This window comes from Castor canadensis, chromosome 11 (genome assembly GCF_047511655.1).
Source record: "Castor canadensis chromosome 11, mCasCan1.hap1v2, whole genome shotgun sequence".
Lineage (NCBI taxonomy): Eukaryota > Metazoa > Chordata > Mammalia > Rodentia > Castoridae > Castor > Castor canadensis.
Genome location: NC_133396.1, coordinates 4691610 through 4708944, shown reverse-complemented (window position 1 = coordinate 4708944; position 17335 = coordinate 4691610). Strand labels below are relative to the sequence as shown.

General features: G+C 53.7%; 1 protein-coding gene across 4 annotated transcripts in view; it reads left to right on the top strand.

Moving 5' to 3' along the window:
• The window catches only part of Septin9 (septin 9), a 153372-nt gene that overhangs the window by 78047 nt on the left and 57990 nt on the right, over positions 1–17335 (top strand). For all 4 annotated transcript variants that reach the window (XM_074045036.1, XM_074045037.1, XM_020178979.2 and 1 more), the window contains one exon: positions 3913–4548. In XM_074045036.1, the coding sequence (XP_073901137.1) occupies positions 3913–4548 (636 nt within the window). The remainder of the gene's footprint in view (positions 1–3912; positions 4549–17335) is intronic.

Sequence of the window (17335 nt, the reverse complement as noted above, 5' to 3'; positions counted from 1 at the left end):
GGGGAGGAGATGCTGGGGGGCCCTCTCCTGACAGCATCTCCTAATGCTTCCTGGCTGAGTGCTCTTCACGGACCCTCTGTGGGAGGCCCATGGGGTGTGTTCTTATGAAGCCTGCCTTAGACATTAATCTTGTTCCATTGCCAAATGTTCCTATGTAAATCTAGAGCGACGTTGTTCCCCTACTATGCCTCACCATCTGGGGTGAGTGCGATTCTGGGAGGCACAGAGGCAGCAGATGCTCGAGTGCGATTCTCGGAGGCACCGGTAATGGAACCCTTGGCCACACTTCTGTGAGGCTATGGTTGGACATTGCTGAGTGCAGAGGAAGCAGGGTTGGGGCTGGGTGGAGAGTGAGGTGACAGTACAGAGGATGGGCTCTGGTGACCTTGTAGCCCAGGGCTTCATCTTTCCCATGATCCCTGCGTCAGTGGCCTGTAACTATATAACAAGTTACAAAAAACTGGATGGCTTAACAACACACCAACACATGCTTCTTCTCTCACTGCTCTGGAGGCCAGAGGCTGTATTCAAGGTGGCACCAGGGCTGGGTACCCTCCAGACAACCCAGCGGAGGGTCCTCCTGCCTCTCCCAGGTTCTGGTAGGAGAAGACCTTTCTGGGCTGAGGCTGCATCGCTCCAGTGATACCTCCATCTTCACAAGGCTTCTCTGCTGGCTCTCAGATCTTCCTCTGCCATTCTTTTACAAGGACATTTTCTCTCAGGATCCTTGACTTGATTACATCCCAAAGACCCTGTATCCAAACAAGGTCACCTCCACTGGTTCTGGGGGTTAGCGCTGGGACATGTCTGTTTTGGGGGCCATTTTACAAGCCACTACAGAACCTTAGAGGAAAGTGGGACCTCTTGGGCTGAATTGGGGTGAAGACCAGTGTTTCCCTGCTCCTGAGGCCTGTTTGTGGGATTTCTCTCTTTGCATGCCTACCATTAAAACTTGTGATACCACTGTTAGTAAGTTAGTAAGGTTGGTGATGTAACGAGTACACGACCTCCAGCTCTGCTCCCAGGGATCCAAATATAGTCCTTGAAACCAGTGGCCTGTGGAGGGAGTTTGGGCAGCATGGAGCCCAGGAAGGCTCTGGGGGGAGGCTGGAGCAAAGCTGGCTTTGGAGAACCTGATCCTCTGAGGAGGAAAGGTGCTTGTTAGGGGCAAGCATAAGCCAGAGTTGGCTCCTCCTTATGTGGATATGGCCCTTCTCAACATCCTTGGTTTCCTCAGAGTAGTTGGGTGCCCTACCATCTTGCTGTGCTTAGAATGTTCTGTGATCAACTCCAGCCCCTATGTTCACTGACAGCCATCTTCCTGAGGTCCCTCACCAGTGGGGACAGCCCCTGCTCTCAGAGCACAGGACCGGGGCTTGGGAGCACTAAGGTGCAAACACCTGAGAGGAAGTAGAGCCAGTGAACACAACAGTCATTTAGGGTGTGTCCGGTGGTGGTGGAGACTCATGCCGTGCAGTGACACAAAGTGAGGAAAGAGAGAGGGGGTGGCAGATGGGGAGTGTGCCTTTTGTGTAGGTGGCCAAGGTGAGGAAGAGCCCCACAGTTGGAGGAAGGAGTGTTCAGAGATAGGCTGGTTTCAGTTCTGGGAGGACCTGCGTTGGTCTGGCTGGAATTGGTGACCACATCTGTACAGAGACTACCATAGCTCTGTCAGGGAGCCCTTGCTTTGGTGCATGGTTGACAAATGGGAGGTGCCTCTGTGTGGGCTTCCCAAGGAGGGGTTCTCCCAATGAGGATACCACCCTCACTGGAACTCCCAGGGAGGGATCTTCTTACTTCCTTGGGGCAAACCTGGGTCAAGGTCTTCACCCTTCCAGTGTCTACTCTCCCACCTGGCTGTAAGGGGCAAATGCTGAGGACCCCTGGAAGCCCCTGTTCCAAGGTGGGTGGGGAGAGCTCTCAGGACAGGTGTGCTGTTTGGGGTGACTTGGACAGTGCTTATAGCACAGGGTAGACCAGGTGGACTTGGGAGGCTGTGCGAGGAGGCCTTGGGAGGCTGTGTGAGGACCCGGTCAGTCTTGAGCACTGAACTTTGGGCTTTGTGGCCCATGTAAGTATGCAGGCAGTTTCCCCAGTGCCCCCTGGGCAACTGCACACAGGGACATCTCTGTTGCTAGCTGAGTGAGAGTCAGAGCTGTGCTAAGTTGGGGCCAGGGCTGGCACTTGCCTGGCTCCCTGGCTCAGGACCCTGCACCCTGTGGCTGGTTGAATGGGAATGGTGGATGTGATTTCGTTGGTCTGTACTGCATGGTCTTTCCCCACGGCTTCCTTTGCCTTGTGTGCATTCAAAATTCCAGAGAGATCAGAAGCTCTAGCCACCCTGGCACAAGTCTCTGTAGGATAGTGACCGCTTGGTTGCAGGTCCCCCTGAGAAGAGTACTCTGGAGTCCACACTACCCCTACCTGGCCGCAGCTGCCACTCTGCTGGCATTTACTGCCCCTTCCCCCAGGCCTCTGGGACTGTTGAGCTAAGCAGGATTTTGCCCTCTTTTGTGTTCACCAAGGAGTAGGGGTGGCTGTAGTTAGAGAAGGGTTTCCACAGAATGTAGTGGCCAGGAAGCCGGTGGTTCTGGTGGTCAGGCATTAGGGACTTGAACCCTGATGGCCTGCTGTCCTCCCTGCTCCCCCCAGCCCCCCACATTCTAAAGGAGGCTCTGATCACTGTAGAGATGAGAGCTGTGATTGCATGTGGAGGAAAGAAGACTGGAGGGAGGGGCCTCCCAAAATGTCTCCAGTGCTGTTGCTGGGAGCTGGGCCAGCTGTCAGCCCTTCTCCCTGTGGGCAGGGGGAGGAGACTGGGGTCCCATGAAATCCCCTAGTTCCGGGGCCTGGCAAGGCAGGGTGAAGGCTGGGGAGACATTGGGTCGCCCCTGGAAGGAGTTGTTGAGTGTTCCTGCCACGTGGGCCCCTTTCTGCTCTGCTCTGCTCTGTGTAATCGGAACAGCTGGTTCTCATTTGGCGGGTGGCTGCAGGGATGTGAAGATGGCGGCTTCCCAGGCACCCTCCTGTTGCCCCTGCGGGAGCAGGCCCTACAGAGGTGGCAGGATGGCCATCCCTGCTGGGATGCAGGGTGGGAGTTGGGTGGCCAGTGTCCCCTTGGCCAGGAGTACAGGGAGTATGTGTGGGAGAGGGTGAGGATTGAGGAGATCGGTTACTGTGGACTGACTGGACAAGCAAGGGGTGGAGCCTGGGCTTCGTATCAAACTGACCAGTAATCTGGCTCTGTCACCCACTCTCCACACCACTGGGCACATTGCTTAGGTGTGTCCTGCCTCGTCTCCCCAACTCAACCAAGGAAATAATATCCTTTATGTCACAGGTTACTGGAAGAAATCAGGGAGACTGAGTGTGGTAAGCCCAGCACCTGGCCTATAGGAAAACTCTCAGGCTCAGCCTTTGGCGCGTCACTGATGTGATGTCGTTCCTATTCTGATTCTGAATGGTTACGGTTGTGTCCATTATTATTGGGGACGTGGCCTGGCCTGTGGCTGGCTGTGGGGTTGTTTGCTGCTAGTGTCTGGGTTTGTGCCTTGGGTGAAGGTGAGGAGGGAGGAGATAGGCCACAAGAAGAAGAAATCCAGGGCTTGTCTTGAGCTGGAAGGGGAGGCTGTGTGGTCCATGCTGTGCTCATGACAAGCCAGGGAAAGACTGACATCTTCCCTTCTCCAGCCCACTGGCATCGGTGGGTACCCTGTGAGTCCTCTGTAAGGACCTGCCTTTTTCTCTTACTGAGGGCAGAGAGGAAGAGGTGGCCAGCCAGAGAGGAAGAGGTGACACAGCCCTCTGCAGTGTCCCAGCCAGCTTGCTGTCCTCTGCCCTTCCACCTGCCATGTGTCTTCTCCTACATGTCCTCTGCCAGCCATTCACCCCGTCCTCCTCTCTGTCTTTCAGCCTTGAAGAGATCTTTTGAGGTTGAGGAGGTCGAGCCACCCAACTCCACCCCAGCCCGGAGAGTCCAGACTCCACTGCTCCGCTCCACTGTGGCCAGCTCCACCCAGAAGTTCCAGGACCTGGGTGTGAAGAACTCAGAGCCCGCAGCCCGCCATGTGGACTCCCTAAGCCAGCGCTCCCCAAAGCCTTCCCTGCGGAGGGTTGAGCTCTCGGGGCCCAAGGCATCTGAGCCTGTGTCCCGACGCACCGAGCTGTCCATTGACATCTCGCCCAAGCAGGTGGAGAACACTGGAGCCGCCGGGCCCTCCCGGTTCGGGCTCAAGAGGGCTGAGGTGCTGGGCCACAAGACACCAGAGCCGGCCCCTCGGAGGACGGAGATCACCATCGTCAAGCCCCAGGAGCCAGCCCACCGCAGGATGGAGGCCCCCGCCTCCAAGATTCCCGAGGTGCCTGCTGCCCCCGTTCTCGACGCAGCCCCCAAGAGGGTCGAGATTCAGGTGCCCAAGCCAGCCGAGGCACCCACCTGCCCCCTTCCGCCCCAGATCCTGGAGAATTCAGAGCCCCCGATGCCTCAGCTGCAGAGCAGGCTGGAGCCCAAGCCCCCTGTGGCCGAGGCCCCTCCCAGGAGCCAGGAGGGTGAGTAGAGAGTCCTGGGTTCTTGGGGCCATGTGGATGGGTTGGGGCTTTGCAGTGGGGTCTCTGGAAGGAGCTGATCACAGTGGGGGAGGTGCTTCCATGGAAATGGAGGAAAACCTGACTATGCAGGGTGGTGTCCCGAGGCTCAGGGAGGTGAATGGTTCCCTGTCAACTGCAGCCATACCCAGATCAGCAGGTGGGAAGAATCTTGGGTTGTGAGATCCCTTTGATGGTCAAAGGACCATCTGCGACATGAGCCCGGGACAGCCAGAGCTAGGAAGCTTTGAGAACAGTGGTTTGTGTAGGAGCCACTGTGGCTCCTGTGGGACGGGATGGGGTGGAAAACGTGTGCAAGGCTCACATTCTAAGGGCCCTGGAGTGGCAGGCCTCTGCTCTCCGGGAACTGCAGGCCGCCTGGAAGTACCCAGAAGGGGCCCAGGGCCACAGAGCAGGGGAGGAGGGACTCATGTTCTATAGAGGTTGCATCTATAGAGGTTTGCTTCTGCTTTCGGACTGACATTTGTGCCTGGCCTTCCTCCTCCTCCTCCTCCCCAGGGAGGGACATTTGTGGACAGAGGCAGAATGTGTAGAAGGCCTTAGCCTCTGCCTGCTGAGATTCCATGGCTTGGGGGTCCCTGGGGCAGGGGCTCCATGATACTTGCATACAGCATCCTTGGGGGTGCTCTCTTGGTGGGGCTGGGGAGTATTTCAGTGGTGTCCTTGGAGGCTCAGACCTGGAGTTGTGTTCATGCTGAGAACTCACAGCTATAGGCCTGGACCTGCTTAGGAATGACAGGGCCCAGAGACACTGTGGCCCTTCTCAGAAGTGTGCTGCCCCTGCCTCAAGCCTGCCTTGAGCCACTGGCGGGGGTCTTGGCTCTACCAGGCCACATTATTGGGTCCTTGAAAGATTCTGGGCACAGGGCTCAGAACTCAGTAAGTGGCCGGTAATTGTTCTTTGGATTAGGTGACCCCAAGAATCTGGTTTGTTGGTTTATATTATCACTGTTATTATTACCATCTTAAATTGTGATATACCCATGATGTAAGATCGACCATTTTGCCATTTTATATAAAACGGCTGAAGGATATCGAAGTTCAGGGGTGTTAGGCACATTCCCCTTACTGTGCAGCCACACCATCCGTCTCCCGCTCTTTGCACGAGAAGCTCTGTCCCTGTTAACCGCAGCTCCCCTTTCCTCCTGCCACAGGCCCTTTCTGTCTCTGAGTGGACTACCCTAGGGACTCCTGTGAGTGGACTCACACAGCACCTGTCCTTCTGTGACTGGCTTATTTCACTGAGCCAGGCTCATCCATGTTGTAGCAGGCGTCAGCATGCCCTTCCTTTTTAAGGCTGGATCATATCCCATTGATCCAGCACCGTATCTTGTTTGTCCCTTCATCCATTGGTGGCACCTTGGCTCCTGTGAACGATGCTGCTGTGAGCACGGGTGGACACATAGCTCTTTAAGCTCCCACTTTCAACTCTTCTTGGTTTTCCAGTGGTCAGTGGATTGGGGGAGGGATGAAGTCAGGATATGGAGACTCCTCTATCATTTTTCCACGCGTGGAGACAGAGCACCTGCACATGTCAACTCTGCAGGTCTGGGGCCTGGGGCTTGGCTTTCCTATAGTGCTGGGCATCAGACTACACTGTGTATAGCCACTGATGCTTCCTCTCAGCCTTGGGTGTGTGAGTCTGTGTCTTTCTCCCATCTCTCTAAAATTAGCCTGCAGAGGCTTCCAGACTTGGTGATCATAGCTGCAGGTGGCATGTTGTTGGGACGAAGGTGCAGGCAATGTGTGGAGTGGCCTGGCCATGTCTAAGGCCTCCCCCTAAGGCCTCCTGTTGGCCTAGGGCCTTTTGTGTGTATCAGATACAACCTCCTTCTGGGACGTGGTGTTCACACTCTGCTGAGTCAAACAGGATGTGGCTGGGGAGGTAGACATTGATGTGACTGCTGGCACCGGACAGATGCTCAGTAAGGTGATCCTGGCTCTGGGGAGCAGGCAGGGGGCTGTCTGCTTAGTGCGGCATCTCCAGAGTGATGGGCAAGGGGGTTCCACTCTTCCTCCAGGGCAGACGCAGCTCAGCCCCACTTTACACAGAGACTCTGCAGGTACCGAGTCCACCCTGTGCTCTAACCTCCAGAGATGGCCCAGCCATGGGCAGGACAGTGGGTGGACAGCTGCCGAGGAACAGTGAGAGGGCTACTGGGGAGGAAGGGATCCCACCAGGTCAGGATGGACAGGAAAGCTTCCCGAGCAGAGGCCACAGCCCAGAGCAAACACCCTCACACTGTTGGTGACCCCTGCACCCATCTGGGGTTCCAGCCAGTGGAGGTCCAGCCCCTATGGAAACGTGTGAAGGTTGGGGTGGAGGGAAAGGCAGGGAGAGCACAGGGTAGGGCCTTCCCAGTGGAGGATATTCCCAGATCCACTGGAATGCTTCTCGGGGGCCCTCAGCTGAGCTCCTAGCCTTAAGGCTTTACCTGCTTCTCCACCCTCCCCCTCTGTCAAAGCCTGTGCCGTCCCTTTGGATATAGATCCGCACAGATCCAGTACCTTCACGTTTTGCTATACATTCGTCAGAATTCTTTCATTGCCCCTGTGTAGGGAGGCCCTGTCTCAAAAATCACAAAAACAAACAAAACCCCTAAAATTTGAAGGAGTGACCTATATGGGCGGTGAGATGGGGAGAGCTTTATGGTAGTTTTTAAAGGGATGCAGGGACCCCATGGAACCCCCAGGGACCAGGCAGATGTTATGCACCTGTGGACTTTCCCCTAGGCACCCTGGTGTCCTGGCCCACAGACTTGGGTGTCCCCGAAGTGTTAGGGGCTGGGTGGAGGTGTAAAGTATACACCAGGATGCACTGGCTGGGAAGTTCTCTGGGAGGGGGGGTGGTGGGGTGGTTCTGGAAGGGGTCAGGGAGGAAAGTGGGGACTTTGATGGCTGAAAGGGTGAGGGAAGGGCAAAGTGGCTTCTTCCTCCTGACCTAGGACCTAGTGAGGTCTGAGCTCACTCTGTTTGTGTGGGTTTCTGAGGTCTCTGGGTGTGACATGGCTGTAGGACCCAGAACCTGGCCTGCGAGGGCGGCTGCTGACTCAGTTCGCCTGCCCCCCCAGCCACCTCCTCAGGCTACAAAGAGACACCAGCCAAGCCTCCCCAGGCTGCCTTATAAGGCTCCCTCGTGGTCTGGTACCTTGCCTTTGCCTTCTCTGGTGTGAGCCTCTGCCGAGCTCTGGGATGCAGCCCGGCTCCTGGAGCCACTGATTCTTCTGAGGCCTCTCCTGGCCTCAATTTCTGAAGCTGTCAGTGAGGACAGGGTGGGGCCTCTCCCCAAGGCAGAGCTGAGCTCTCTCAGGTGCAGCCAAGTGTGCTCAGTCACCCAGGTGCCAGGACAGATGTCTTGTCCACAGCGTCCTGAGGTTGGAGTGGAGGCAGACATAGCAGTATTTTCCTTCAACTCAAAACATCCAGCAGTATTCCTGGGGGTGGGTGGAGTGTGGAGGGAGGTGCAGTCCAAGCAAGGGGCCAGTAGTAGGCGTGGTGCCCGGCCACCTCCCTCTAATCCCGGAGTCCTGTGATCTCCACCAGGCCTCATGTTCAGGGCAGAGGACAGATGGAGAAGGAGCTCAGTGCAGACCACCGGGGCTATAATGCAGCGTGAAGCTGAGTGGGTCAATCGGAGCACAGGGGTCCCTGGACCACCCAGTGGGGGCAGAAAGAAGGCACGACCCTGGGGAAGATTTGGGATGGTGAGGACTGGCCCACGTCTCAGGGTGGTGAGGAATGTGTCAGGCTCAGCTTGGGGAGGACTCACTGCCTCCCACAAGTTCCTGGGTGGGGACCAGAGGATGTGAAGTGGGGACATGGCAGCCACCAAGTGACTTCGGTTCTGTAGAGGCTCCGTGGGTCACTCCCTGACTATCCTAGGCTGTGCATTCCCCAGCACCTGGGTGAGGTGCCCTGCCTGCCTGCATGTGGCCTGCAGACTTCTGTGTAGGGCTAAGAATGTCTCCTTCTGGAGAGACAAGGCTGCGAGTCCAGAAGGGTCATTGTACCCGCACCCCCCCCCAACCGCCACTGGCTGTCTTACTTAGAGGACCTTCTGCTTTGAGCCCCTCAGATTCCTGAGCTGTCCCAGAGGCCTCCCAGCACACCCTACTGTGGGACTGGGTCTCTCTTTCTCCGTAAGAACAGACAGCCCCTTCTCTGTACTGTCCCTGGGACATTCATACCTGGGTCTGGAGCAAGAAGTCCCTCAGGTTGGGGGACAGGAGGACCTGTTGGGGAGAATTGGCCAGGCCAGGTGGGTGTCCTTCAAGGTGGGGTAGGGTGGGGGGCCAGCGAGAACAGACTCTGTCTCAGGGCCTGGGAAAAGCTCCTCCCCTGGCCTGTGTCCCAGCTGTCTGCCAAGCCCTGCATGGTGGTGAGGAAGGCCTGGGCGGTACGGGGAACATGGCCGAGCAGCTGCAGAATACCTTAAATAGATTTGGCCCAGCACAGCTGCAGGGAGAGGGTGGGGCTGGGGCTGGGTCCCACTCTGCCCCCTCCAACTTTGTGGACTGGGGCCCTGACCACCCTCCAGCCTGACCCAGGACGGAGCCTGGGCCTCCAGACACATGGCACTGGGTGAGGCCTCCCTGGGGCTGTTGTCCCGGGAAGCTGGAGCAGCTGCCAGGGTTGCTGTGGCTGCATCCACAGCCTCCGGGCCCAAGACAGCTGCTGGGAGCCAGGGTCTGCTCTGTGGGGTGGCTGTCGGGGGTGGTCCAGGCCATGGAGCCATGTTCTGTCTGTGTAGTGTGGACAAAGGGCTCGTTCAGCTCTGGAGGAGCACGCCCCAACACCCCAGCTGGCACCCTAAGTGTGGGCAGCCCCTGACCAGACTCCATTCCGGCAATGGCCTGGGAGGACGCCATGTGATATGTGCTGGCCAGGTGCTTCCCTTGTGGCCTCAGAAGGCATGTCCCGCCAAACTGGGCTTCCCTTCAGTTCTTTCCAAATACTGAGCACAGGACAGGGTAAAAAGAGCCCACCCCAACCCACCCCACCACCTCTGCTCACTGCTGCTTCTGGCTCTGCTCTGGAGCCCCAGGACTAAGGGAGTCTGGTGGAGATCCCTGCTCTCTTCCAAGTTCATTCAGAGAGGTAAAGGGACTGGCTCAAGGTCACACAGCCACTTGTACCATGTCTGGATCCAGTTGGTTTCTGGTGGAAAAACATCCTCCACCCCGGCCAGCCCCTGCCCAGAACTTGCCCTGGAGGTCACCAATTCCATCGCCCTCCTTCCAGATGGCCTACAGAAGCTCCACTAGAAGCACAGAGTGTCAGTGCCAGATCCACTTTGGGGCTTTGTTCCCGGTGGGCGCAATTCCTCTTGTGTGGCGTCTTCAGGATGGAAAGTGGCAAGTCCGGCAGAGTGGGATGCTGGCACCCGGAGGTTTTGTTAAATGAGTAAATGAAAGCCAGGGGCAGCTCTTCTTTCATGAAGGCACACCTTGTCCAAAGCTCCCGAGCAGCACCTTCTGTAACCCTCAGGCAGTTGTCACTGTCCTGGCTGGCAGCAAAGACTCTGCCCGTCATGCATGGCTGTCACCTTCCTCCCTTTCTTTTTCTCGTTCCAAGAAGAATGCACAGTCACTGTTCAGAATCAAAATAAATAAATAAAGATTCCATGAAGTTTGAAAAGGCAGTCTGTCTCCCCTTTCCCTGCTCTTTTCTGGAGGGCAGCCTGTGTTGACAACTGGGTGTGGTGGTGTCCTCTGGGACTTTGTATATGCAAGTGTCATGTCATTCAGAGCTTCTGTCAAAAAGTCCATCTGTAGTGGGCTGGGGGTGTGGCTAGGAAACTTGCCTGGCATGCTTAAGGCCTTGGGCCGGATCTGTAGCTGGACAAAACAAAAACAAAACATAACCAAAAAAAAAAAAAAAAGAGGAAGAAGAAGGAGAAGAGGAGGAGGAGGGGAAGAAAAGTCTATGTACAAATGTTATATGGGCATTTTGAGGCGCCTGGAAAAGGCAGAGGCAGGAGGATTTTGAGTTGGAGGCCAGCCTGGGCCACAGAGCGAGACTCTTGTCTTTTACTATGTGCATACATACAGGAGGCTGCAAACCCTGGATTGGTGCCCCTGTGACTGTGGTGTCAGCCCTTAGGAGTGGAGTTTTTGTGTCAAAGGGTGTATGCATTTAAGATTTTGACCTGTGCTCCCAAATCACCCTCAGGAGCACACCAGTTTTTAGTCATAACTGCAGAGAGAGCCTGTGCCCCACACCCCAGGCTGGGGGAGAAGCGCCATCCGATTGGGGTCTCATTTTGTGCGTCCTGTATTACTTAGCCTTGTGTTACTATTGCCCGAGGCAATTAACTTAGAAAGAGAAAGAATTATTTTAGTTCTGGAGGTTCCGGTCCAAAACTGGGCAGCCTCAGAGCTTTGGGCCCTGGTGAAGGCTGCACTAACATAATGGTGGGGCGTGGGGTGGAGGAAACTGTTCATGTCATGAGGCAGGAAGCAGAGCGGGCCGTCCTCACAGTCCCTCTAGAGATTGTAGGTCCCAGTGACCTAGGGACTCCTTCCTGTAAGTCCCCACCTTACAGATCCACAGGTTAGCGCCTCCCGGGAGCGCCATCCTGGGAATCGAGCTTTTAACACAGGGACCTTTGGGGGACATTCAACACCCAAGTGACAGCAGTCTCAGACAAGTGAGAGAGGTTATCTGTTTTTGCATGTTTACAGGCCAAGAATCCTATGTGCCCCTTTCCTTGGGGAATTTTTAAAAAAATGTTCTTTGGCTGAGCGCCTATAATCCTAGCTGTTCTGGAGGCAGAGAGCAGAAGGATCATGGTTCAAAGCCAGCCCAGGCAAATAGTTCAGAAGACCCTAGCTTGAAAAACCCATCACAAAAAAGGGCTGGTGGAGTGGCTCAAGGGGTAGAGCGCCTGCCTAGCAAGTGTGAGGCCCGAGTTCAAACCCCAGTACCAAAAAAAAAAAAAAGGTTCTTTGTACATTTTTATCATAGTGGGTACCAGGGTTCTGTTTCAGTTGTTGACTTTTATTTATGGTGTGTTCTTCCAAAAGGACAAATGCAAGGCTTAATGCTGTCAAGTTTCTTCTTTTACTTTTAGCTTTTGGAATTCATGTCCTGCTGGATTACAGAATTATGGACAAGAATTTCTGCCTGTGTTTTCTTCTAGTACTTTGGTGGTTTTATATTTGTGTATTGGAGTCATTAATCAGTGGAATTTGTTTCTGTTGAAGCGTCGAGGTAGGCATATTTGCACGGCTGTGCACAGAGTGTCTTCTGTGGCGTGTGGGGTGTGTGTGCGTGCTATTTTTATCAGTTTTAGTGACAGTATTGTGCTGGCTTTGCAAAAACAGTTTGGGTGCATTTTTTCCTCTTCTGTTCTGGAACGTTTTCTTAGCCACACAGTCATCTCTTTGTCAAAACTTTTAAGGAATTCACCAGTGAAACCATCTGAGCCCCATACTTTTGTATGTGGCCAGTACTTAAAAAACTTACAGTTTTTTTCCCTTGGGGCTGAGTTTTGGGGGTTTGGGGAGTCTTTTTCTTTTTTGGTGGTATGGGGGTTTGAACTCAGGGCTTTGTGCTTGCAAGGCAGGTGCTGTACTGCTTGAGCCCCACCTCCAGCCTTTTTGCTCTGGTTATTTTGGAGATGGGGGTTTTGCTTTTTGCCCAGACCTGTCTGGATCATGATCGATCCTTCTATTTTATGCTTCATGCCATTGTGGTGATGACAGACTCATGTGCCACCATGCTGGGCTCATTGGTTGAGATGGAGTTACACTAATTTTTTTGCTGGGGCTGTAATCCTGAATAGCTGGGATTATAGTCGTGAGCTACCATGCCTGACCTAATTTTCTTTTTTAAAAAATCACTTTTATTGAGATATAATTTGCCTACCATACAGCTCACCTATTTAAAGTGTGTAATTCTGTGTATTTTAATCATCACAGTCAATTTTGTAAACTTTTACAACCTCAAAAAGAAGCCCTGATGGGCTGGCAGAGTGGCTCAAGTGGTAGAGTTTCTGCCTAGCAAGCGTGAGGCCTTGAGCTCAAACCCCAGTCCCACAAAAAAAGAAAGAAAGAAATCCTAAGCTGGGTGCTAGTGGCTCATGCCTAGAATCCTAGCTACTTGGGAGGCTGAGATTGGGAGGGTCAAGGTTCGAGGCCAGCCCAGGCAAATAGTTCATAAGACCTCATCTCCAAAATAACCAGAGCAAAATGGACTGGAGGTGTGGAGAGCCTGCTTTGCAAGTGGGAAGCCTTGAATTCTAATTCCAGTCCTGGAAAAAAAGAAAGAAACCCTGTTCCCTTAGCTTTCCCATCCCCCGACCCCAGCCCAAAGCAATGATTAATCGCAGAGACTTTCTGTCTGTGGGTTTCCCTGTTCTGGGCATTTCCTGTATATGGAGTCATACTCGCTGATGGGGCCTTTGTGTCTGGCTTCTTTCACTTGGCACCGTAACTTCAAGATCATTCACGTTGTAGCAAGTGTTGGCACTCCATTCCTTTTTATGACTGCATGATATTCCGCCATTAGGCGGGTCACATTCTTGTCCATCCACTCATACAGCGATGTACATTTCGTTGTTGCAACTGCCTGGATTCTTGTCAGAGTAAAAGGACATGGTGGTTGTGACCGTGGACTCTGTTACCTACAGTGGGGACCACTCTGTTCTAGAAAGGATGGAGCCAATGAGGCTGGAAGAGGAGCGTGAGCACATCCCCAGAAAGATCCACCACGAGCGCTTCTTCCTTTGCTCTGCATGCCTTTGTTCAATGAACCAGGAGGAGAAGTGGACACTCCTTAAAAGCTGTGTCCAGAGGAGGAAATGAGCAAGTGTCGACATGCACAAAACCACGGCTTCTCCAACACAATAGAATGCAGCGTCTTCTGCTGCGGTTGACCCTGCCCGCCCCCAGCCTCTGGTCACAGGTTGGGTTCTTGCTTGCTATTGAACCCTTGTCTGGGGTTCTGTTGTTGGTTTTGGACACAGGGTCTCGATAAACAGCCCAGGCTGACCTCAAACTCAAGATTCTCTTGCCTCAGCCTCCTGGGTGCTGGGATGACAGGCATGCACCATCATGCCCTGCTTTTGTGATTTTTTTTTTTTTTTTGACAGTGCAGGCTGAAAACATTTGATTACTTTTAAAATAACAGGCTACCAAATACTACACAACTGAATTTTTTTAATCCATCAGTGTGAAGTCAGCTTTCCTTCACTGGGACAAAATACCTGAGATAAGCAGCTTATAAGGAAGAATGGTTTATTGGTCTCCTAGTTTCAGAGGGATCGGTCTGCAGGTGGTTGGCCCTGTTGCTTTTGTGGCTGCATAGGATATCCTGCTGGGAAGCAAAAAGAGAGAACAAGAGCGGCTCGGGTTCCACCGCCTCAAATGCACCAAGCCCAGAACCAAGCCTGTAACACACAGGCCTTTGGGGACATTCCAGATCCACACTGTCACAAGGGGTTTACTGGAACCCATGGAAGTGTCAGAAGTAGTTACCAGATGTAGTTTTCTTCATCAACCTGGAATTTATTTCTGATTTCAGATTCTTTGCATTTCCATCCAGACTTTGAAATGATTGACTTCCCATGAACAGTCACGTTCTCTTATCAAAATTATCAGGTGGAGACACGCCATGTTCTCATCCACCTGCATGACACAAGTTCCCTGCCCCCCCCCCCCAAAAAAAACACCTTGTGGAATTTTGATAGCTTTATCAAATGGGTCACTGAGACAGGACCCGTGTCTACAGGCTTGTCCCTGTTGGTAGCAGGAAGATACCATTTGGGGAAGTAGCTATCAGAAGGTAAATTGTGTATCTCTTGATCTGGATATCATGTAAATAGAACGTGTGACTGAATTAGGATACTAAAAAGGTTAATAAGATTTAAAAACAGAAATAAAGAAAGAAATGCTTTGAAAGCCAGGTACCAGTGGCTCACGCCTGTAATCTTAGCTACTCAGGAGGCAGAGATCAGGAGGATCACAGTTCAAAGCCAGCCCAGGCAAATAGTTCATGAGACCCTATCTCAAGAAAAACTCACCACAGAAAAGGGCTGGTGGAGTGGCTCAAGGTATAGGCCCTGAGTTCAAACCCCAGTACTGAAAGAAAAAAAAAGGAATGCTTTGAGCTGCTGCGTGCCAGGAATTGTTTGAGACTGGAAGGGATTCAGCAGTGACAGGCTATGGCAGAATTTGTGTACCCCCCATGGGGGCTTCCTGCTTATCTGGGAGAAGATAAGCAATAAACAAAGCCAACAAGTGAAACCAGCAAAGCAGATGACGGGAAGGGTTAGACACTAAGCAGGACCAGCAGTTTGCCAGGGAATTCTTGGTGGCATTGGGGGTGTGTGTGCAGCCAGGGCAGGCCCTGGGGAGAGGGTGGGTTTGAGGGTGCCCAAGCCACCAGAACAAATAGTATTTGCACACAAATTTTTTCCCTGATGGGGACCGAACCCAGGGTCTCACTCCTGCTAGGCAAAAATGCACTGCCACTGGAGCCACATCCGCTCTCCATTAGCACAATATTTTTAAAAACTGAAATTATGCCAGAAAGCATCTATGATGAATAAATACCAGAACAAATAGAGACAGGCCCCAGCCCAGCCTACGCACGCACGGCCCTGGCCCTAGTCCCACCCTGGGAGGGTTGGTGTTTGGGGCTAATGAGTTTGGCTTTGAACCCGAGAGCCAGTGGGGCAGAGTCCAGCTGTGGGGCTGTGCTGTGGTGCACAACTGGGGGCAGACTGGAGCAGCTTCCAGGCCCTTTCCAACTTGTGCCCTTGCTGTGCACGTTGGCATCACCGTCCAGACACTGTCCTTCTGAGTAGAGAGTGATGGGAGGGGTGGGTGTCCCACAGAGATCCAGAGTTAGCAGGGGCTGAATAAAGGGTCAGGAGCTCTTGAGCCCCTCCAAGAAGCAGTGATAATGGCCAGGGACATGCCAGCAGCAGGCAGGGTGAAAGTCTCACATGTGATGGGGGCTGCCTGGAGTCAGCTGCCCCTCGGGAAGCTGAGCAAGCCATGGAGGGGTGGGACAGGGAGGAAGACCCCCCATTCCTGAGCCCCTTAAAGAACAACCAATGCCCTTGTGGCTTGAGGAGTCCCTCTGGTCTGTGGACAGTCCCTCCCTACCTATTCCTGTTCCACACATCCACTGTAGGGGCTTGTGATCCATATTCTGGAGTGCCCAGATTTTGGGTCCCGGAAGTCTTTAACACCTGACGCCTCAGTCACCTCGTCTGTACGGCAGGTGTCTCGTTTTCTTTGTCTGTATCTAACAGTCCCAGCCCGCTCAGGTGGCGCTGGATTTGGGGCCAGATCACCTGGATTTGATTTCTGCCCTTACCACTCCTGTTCTGTAGCCGTGGACCAGTGTCACTTCCCATGCCTCAGTTTCCCCACTTATAGAACTAGCTCACTGGGTTGTCAGGACGCAGAATGGAAGTGAGGTGCAGAGTGATTTCATTGCTGAGTTGGGCACACAGTAAGTGCTTACTAGATGCTAGGTGTTGTTACTATGTGCCTGGGTAGCCCCAGCAGCCAGGCCCTCCAGGCAGAGAAGGCATTGGGATTTGTAGGGGGTAACAAGAAAAAGAGGAGAGAAGAGAAGGCAGGTGTGGGGGGTTAGACCACATCTCGGGCAGAGAAGAGGCTGAGGGCACAGAACCAGGGCTGGGAGAGTGGGAGGGAGCCCCTGACAAACACAGGAGCGATTTTCTGTAAGTTTCCTGTGTCTGCAAATCCCACATCATGAAATCAGAAAGGTATGGAGCGATACCAGAGACTGCATGTATCTTAGCATATGTAAAATTTTCCACAAAGCCAAACACGGGCATGTTTTTAATTGGGACTGTCAGGGAGATCCCTCAGACTTCCTGCCAGTCCGGCAGGGACGGCAATTGATTCACGAAGGTTTACTGCCATGTGTGCACGTTTGTGTCCATGTGCACATGTGCCTGCGTGGGTTCATCCCTAGGCTTTGTTTGCTCTGGGAAAACATCTTAAAGCTCCTCTGTCTAAATAGTCAAGGTTAAAGATCACATAGTCCATCAGTGAGCACAGGTATCAAGCCTGGCTGCTGAGGCTCCAAGACTCCACCAGGTGATCTTGTCCGCTTGTGTTCTGGAGCCCCAGAGAGTGCTTGGTACTTGGGGGCTAGTGGTGGTACCCGTGGTGGCCTCAGGCCAGGGCTGGTCTGTCCTGCAGACAGTTTGGAAGGGGGCCTCTTGATGGGCTCTGTGCTGACCTGCCCTCTGAGACCTTAAGGATCAGGCAGGCCTCCTCCTTTCCTCACCTCCACCCCATTGAAGCCTCCAGATGTTCCACCAAAGCCACCCTCCCCCGGGGGCTCCCTGAATTGAGATCGCTGCTTGGGGGTCACTTGAGACTCATGTAACCCCACCTCCTGCATGGACTGAGACACTGTGAGTGGGGTGCATGTAGTCTGAACTGAAGGTGGAAAGTGAACCAAGGAGGCCACAGCAGGAAGCAGTGAAGGCTGACTACCACGTCCCCTCTTCCCTGTCTCCCAGAGTCTGGGGCAGGGTGGTCCCTCCCTGCTGGAGCCTCTCAGTGGTCTATTCCATGACCTTTTCCGTAGACCACCAAAGCCCAGTGCTGCTCCTTAGCCATTGTCTCCAGGCCACTTCCTCTGTGTTGTCCCTCTCTCTCTGGTGTTGCTGAGATGTGCCGGTCAGAGACAGGAGATCCCGAGAGGCCCAAGGAGGTGCTGTTTGCCCAGAAGGGCC